The 6,806-nt window shown below is 42.2% G+C and overlaps 1 protein-coding gene across 1 annotated transcript; it reads right to left on the reverse strand.

Annotated features, from left to right (window-relative positions):
* Positions 1-1,309: 1,309 nt before the first annotated feature.
* LOC115304760 (olfactory receptor-like protein OLF3) lies at positions 1,310-2,245 on the reverse strand. The gene has a single exon (XM_029955046.1). It carries the CDS (start codon positions 2,243-2,245, stop codon positions 1,310-1,312), a length of 936 nt encoding a protein of 311 aa, XP_029810906.1.
* Between the last annotated feature and the right edge of the window lie 4,561 nt (positions 2,246-6,806).

The following is a 6,806-nucleotide window of genomic DNA, read 5'->3' on the forward strand; positions in this document are numbered from 1 at the left end:
AATGAAGGTGTTATGCAAGCAATTGGATACATGTGTTTGAAGCTTCCGAGAAAGCTTTTGCCTGCCTTGGTGCTAATATATATATATTATATTACAGGTATATATACAGGTGAATGGCTGAGAGATTGTGAGATCAGAGATTGAGAGAGAGAGAGAGAGAGAGAGAGAGAGAGAGAGACCTATACATAGATGCCATGGTTCTGGGTAAGATGATCACCTGGAGCAGACAGAGCACAGGATCTACTAGAGCCATTCAATAGGGGAAAAGTTCATTTTGTATAACTACATGTGGAGAGAACATTGCGTAGTGCTTAGCCCTATAATTCTATCCTAAAAACTATTTTTATAAATGGTTGAATGTCAGCACTCCTTGGTGGCTCAGTCAGGTAAGATCCAACTCTTGATTCCAGCTCGGGTCATGATCTCACCGTTCATGAGATCAAGCCCCACACCAGGCTCTGTGCTGATACCTGATACTGTAGAGGCTGCTGGGATTCTCTCTCTTCTCTCTCTGCCCCTCCCCTGCTTGTGCATGAGCTCTCTCTCAAAATAAATAAACATTAAAAAACATATGTAAGGAGCGCCTCAGTGGCTCAGTCTGTTAAGCACCCAACTTTGATTCAGGTCAAGATCTCATGGTTCATGAGTTTGAGCGCCACGCTGGGCTCTGTGCTGACACCCTAGAGCCCGGAACCTGCTTGGGATTCTGTGTCTCCCTCTCTCTCTCTGCCTCTTCCCTGCTCACTCTCTCTCTTTCTCAAAAATAAACATTAAAAATTTTTAAATAGTTAAATATCTATACCACCCCCCTACCAAATATTTTACATAGATTATATAAAATCTTCAAAAGAATCACACATATTGAATTTTATTCCTTCTTTTTATGATTCAGTAAACTGGAGGTCAGAGATACTAAACATATTTGTCAAAGCCACAGAGGGATGAGTCAAGATGTGAGCCGTGGCTGTCCTCCTTCTGAGACTTTTCCATGTCCACACTGCATTTCCTCGGGGCATATGCAGGAGAAATAGGAAAGGGGAAGGGACAACATGAACTCTAGAAAGACTGCTAACCCAGCAGATCCCAACTTAATTACTAGAGGCTCTTTTTTTTTTTTTTTACAGTATGTATAATAGGGTAGTGATACATAGTCAAAATGCGGACTAATGTGAAACGTCAGTCTTCAAAACTGTGCTCAACTTGATCTACCTTATCAACAAATCTGGAAAAAGGGCATGTCAACCATTTCCTCCTTGTCTGAAATATCGTTCTCTGGGCTCCCAGAAGGAAGGAGCAATTCTTTAACTCTTCACCTTTTCTCACTAAATTTTCCCAACAGTCTTCTCAGGGCGCTCATTACCTCCTTGTTCCTCAGGCTGTAGATTAAGGGATTCAGCATTGGGGTCACCACAGCATAGAACAGGGCGACCATCTTCTCTTGCTCTGCTGAGGAGCCAGCAGTGGGTCTCAAATATGTGAAGATGGCCGTTCCAAAGCACATGGAAACCACGGTGAGGTGGGAAGCACAGGTCTCAAATGCTTTGCAGCGTCCTTGGGCAGAGCGGATATGCAGAATGGCAGCAACTATACGAGCATAGGAGAACACAACCAGGAAACAGGGAAGCATGATCACCAGAAATCCTGAGATGGCCACCATGACCTTGTTGAAGGAGATGTCCACACAGGTCAGTCTCAGCACAGCCAACATCTCACAGGCAAAGTGATTAATAACATTTCGGCACAAAGGTAGCTGGAAGATGATAATTGTCTGCATCAATGAATTCATGAAGCCAGCCCCCAAGCAGGCAGTAGCCAGCCCCAGGCAGAGCCCTCCATGCATGATGACTGTGTAGTGCAGCGGGTAGCACACCGCCACATAGCGGTCATAGGCCATGGCTCCCAGCAGGAAGAACTCGGAGCTGCCCATGGCCAGGGAGATAAAGAGCTGGAGCACACAGCTGTGGAATGGGATGGACTTCCGGGCTGACAGGAAGTGAGCAAGCATCTGTGGGACAGTGCTGTTGGTGTAGCAGATGTCCACAAAGGACAGGACACTGAGGAAAAAGTACATAGGCGTGTGTAGCCTGCTGTCCAGTCTGATAAGGAGGATGATGAGGAAGTTCCCCAGCACGGTCACGAGATACATGACCAGGAAAAGGACAAAGAGGGAGATCTGAGTGTCCCAGCAGCTGGACAGCCCCAGCAGAATGAATTCACTCATCCATGTCTGGTTTTCCCTGCCCATGAGCCTCTGAGATCCAAACTCAAGTTATAAATCAATAGATACCAAATACTTAAGGTGGCAGAAGGGCTGATGAGGTCATTCAGACCAAAAAGCCATCTCACACTGCATTGTGTGCTTTCCCAGATTATATGTCTCCTTCAGGGTTTGGGACCAGAATAGGACCCATTGATATGGCTTGATTCAAGGAAAAAGAAAGCTCTTCCCCCTCCTTAAATAGGAAAGGTTTTATTAAAATGCTTAGACATTTGAGTTAAAAAGGTTAATGAAAACATCCTTCGCTTTCTTAGGGCCAGTTCCTAAACATGGAGTTTGTTTACTTCTTTGTAGGACACCAGTATTCCTCTCCTTACCACCTCAAAAGCCATACTGAATGGAGTCTAAGAGGCATTAAGCATTGTTTTTAATTTATCGTTTTACTTCTAGAGTATCTATGCAAATGAAATACTCAATTTTCATCCTTTTAAAATCAGAAATTTTAGGTTGCAAGTAGGAAGTAGCAAATATAAAACAGATTTTTCAGTAGCAAAAAAAAAAATTACCACATAACATTTCAGAGTCAGTGAAATAAAGAGTGAAGGCCTTGGGGGATCAGCCTCTGTTTTGAAAATTCTTCATTGCTTGTCTTGCCTCTGTGAGAGGGTAAAAGGAAAGAATCGGCAGTGTTCTTTTCCTCCTTTTTTTGGAAGAGTAGCATAGCACAGGTATGGCTGGGAAGAAACAAATCAAAGTCAAAGATGCATTAAGTAGCTTCCTTAAGAAATGATAGGCACTCAAATACTTGCCACGCATATTAGCCTATTAACTAAGAGATAATGGAAAACTGGTGACACATTCCACTGACTCTGTATGTATCCTGGGCAGTGATAGCTATGGTTTGGAGTTTATTCTCTGATGGAACATAATTAACCAGAATTAATTCAGGGAAAAGACTCGGTTATCTTTTTCTTTAACCTCGCCTTACTTTTATCCTCATCTGAGATGTTTGACTGTTTCTCCTCCTTAGAAAGCTGTCTTATCGCATCCTTGGGCTAATATTCCATCTACCATAACTCTCATGACCAGAAGGCTATACTCTAGTGTGGGAAGCGGCAGCACAGGAGGAGTGACCGGTCGAACTATAGCTCCTTAGAGGGAAGTTCCCCTTCTTGTCAAGGGGACGCGCCCTCCCACAAGTAGAGCAACAGCTCTCGGGACTCTTCCATGTGCCCTGCACATGTGCCCCTGATGTGTTTAAATGCCAAGGTCTGGTCAGCCCCTGACCTTTAAAAATAAGGGTCTACCACAATTCCTCCTCCTTATCCCTTGAGAGTTCTCATCCTTCCATGAGGTCATAGGGAAGTATGCTTTAGCAAGCAGGGTTACAAGGGGGACAGTCTGGAAAATAAGGAACTTGGCCTATTTTTATGCTTTGCTTATTCAACAGTAGCTCCTGTGGTTATTGTATAAAAGCTACAAACTGCTAATAAAGAATGACACTTTGGGTGCAATGGCTCTGAGTGTCCCTCCCAACCCCTGACTTTCTCTCTCCTCTTTCTTCCTCATTCCCTTGCCTTGGGTCTCTTTTCAGATTGTCGCGGCGGGCCACGACACTCTAATCTGCTCAATAACATCTCCAAACTCTCTAATCCTGCTGACGTATCAATATTTCAGAAAGTTCAAGGGCTCTAGTATTCAGAAATTCTCTTTAGAACTCTTATTAATCTTGTTTGCACCTTATTCAAATCACAGGTGATTTCCAAAAACCTCCTGGACCACTCTCAATTTCCCACATCCTCTGTCCCTCTAATTACCCTGCCCTTTGGGTAGAGAAAGTCAAACTCATGCACAGCTGTCCCAAGGAGATATTATCTGCTCGCTGCTATCTGTGATCCGATAACACCATTTGTGATACAAATCCCACTTTGTGTGAAGGGTACTCATGACAGTAAATGCAGCTAACGACAGATAAATACAGTGCCTGAGATGCTGGGATTAGCCAGCAGAGAAGCGGGCATTTGCATATGACTGTAAGTCTTTATCTATAAAAAAAAATCAAGCTTGATAAACTATACTCACTCTAAGAGATAACTTATGCAAGTTACAAGGGGAAGCAACAAATGTACAAAGTGTTCTTTATTCTTTAGAATTTACTTCAGAGCTTCAAAAAGTTAGCAAGTCACTTTGTAATATTTCTATTAGAGAAGGAAGAAACATACCTCTTTAGCCCTAATGAAAAAGGAAAAGTTGGGATACAAAAGTATTCAGGCCAACACACTTGGGTACACAGGAGACAGACAAGTGACCTTACAGGGGAAAATTCTGTGTCTGGGACCATCAATGGAACTTGACCATCTACAGATAGTATTTCATGAGCTAGTCCTGGGAAGGTGAATGAGGTAGTCTCTAATGATGCTATCAAGTCATGTAATATGAAACAAGTTGTGTAAAGGAACTTGACCAGCAGATGGCTACAAGAAACAACAACGATAACAAAAACAAACAGCAGCGCTGGAGGTAGCTGACAACATATTCTCAGGTGCCAACTAAGTAGATTTGTTTTAAAATCTGATAAAAAAAAATCTGAGAGTTTTGAGTATTTCACCTCTCAAAAACTAATAATTACTTAAAGGCTTGATTTTTAATTGTAGTAATGCCTAATGTGTATAGGCCAGGGCTTTCCTTAAAGGCCCAGGAAGATTACAAAGAGAAACACTTGTGCTTATCATGGTTTCTGTTGGGACAATGCAAAGTCTGAAGCCAGCTCTCCAACTGAAATCACATTCTGACCATCATTATTTAAGAGCACCCGTTAGCACAGACCCGTCTGCTGGTGCAGATTTCCAGGAGCGGGCTGGTGCCGAGGGGTGCAGTGTGCTACAGGGAGATGACCTGTGGTGGCCAAGCCCAGTGATCCCTTTGGATGCAGCCCAAGCCCCATGCGAGGTGCTGCGCTTCCCGGAGGTATCCGAAAGAACTTTCTCTTCAGTTTGACTACCCAAAATATGTTTTCTTTATGTCATCTATAGATAACACAGGTATAGATAGATCTGTATCTATAGACAACACTATGTGTTAACTATATTGGAATTAAAAGTTTAAACTTAATATTAATAAATTTTTAATAAAATTACATATATAATTTCCCCCAAACCGATTGCAAAATGAGACACTTATCTCTCCAGTAACCAGATTCAATCCAATTGCCACATGAGCCAAGCAAGAAGTTGTGTGTGAGGAAACCCTGGGTTTCCTAAGGACCCAGTGGAGTACCTCTGAGCATGACCGCCTTACCTCCAGGACGGAATTCGTCATTGGCCCCAGGAAGAGCAGACATGGGCAAAATGTGGAATTTGGAAGAAGTCACTTTCTCTTCCCTCAGAGAGACACTCTCTATGGGCCAATTATGCTGTGGTAGTTGGGCTTCTATTGCTTCTTCTCTGAATGGTGATTTCCTCACCTGAGACTCTCACTTATTTTTCAAAATAATTTACAAATAATAATGTCGTTCCTGACCCAGAAACATGAGAAGAGAATCCAAAGCCCCAGTTTCCTCTGGAGACATTCTCCTTTGTTGCAGTTTCCCTTTGAGAGAATTACAACTTGCTGATGACTTCTGTCCATGTACCCAGGATTGAGACCATCTGACCCAAAGTGCCCAGTTATTCAGAGATCACTGAGGGGCCCTTCAAGCAATATCTCCTATAACATGATTCTGAAGTTGTACATGAGCTATGGACAGATATTCTCTTCACAACTAATGCAACTATTTGGTGAGACTTCTCTCCATTTTGTCTCACTATTGGAAGGCTTTTAATTGGGCACTATCAAATTATTTGACTATTCTTGTATCTAGATGTCTGCTCTCAAATTCTGAAAATATGACACAAATTTACAAGCCAGTTTAAGCATCTCAAATTACATACCCATTCTTTTGATAAACATTTAGATTGTTTCTAGTTTGTGGCTATTGAAAACAATACTGCTATGAACCCCCTCCCCCTTCTTCTTCTCCTCTTCTTCTTCTTCTTCTTCTTCTTCTTCTTCTTCTTCTTCTCTCTCTCTCTCTCTCTCTCTCTCTCTCTCTCTCTCTCTCCCTCCCCCCCCCACACATACACACATGCACACACACTTTTTGTCATATATACCCATTTCTGTTACCTAGAATTGGAATAGTTGCATCACAGATTATGTGCAGGTCCACCTTCAGCTAATAATGTCAAAACAGTTATACTGATTCCCACCAACTACACATATGTGAAGATGTCTTTTGGTCTAAACTTTATCCTTGGATTGTCAGTATTCTTCATTTTAGCCCTTCTGGTAGGCATAGAGTAGTATCTCATTGTGATTATATTTTACATTTCTCTGATGACTAATGAGGCTGTGCGCATTTTAAAATATTTATTGGCCATTGAAGATTCCAGTTTCTGAGGTGTGTGTTCAGTTTCTTGCCTGCTTTTTTTTTTATTGGGGAACCCAAACAGAGTCTGTGATCATCCTAAATTGAAAAAACAGTTCATAGTTTGGAACAGAGGACCAAAGAGGAGGAAAGTACAAAGAAAGAGAACTTGTGTTACCTGAA

This window comes from Suricata suricatta, chromosome 2 (genome assembly GCF_006229205.1).
Source record: "Suricata suricatta isolate VVHF042 chromosome 2, meerkat_22Aug2017_6uvM2_HiC, whole genome shotgun sequence".
In the NCBI taxonomy this organism is placed as follows: domain Eukaryota; kingdom Metazoa; phylum Chordata; class Mammalia; order Carnivora; family Herpestidae; genus Suricata; species Suricata suricatta.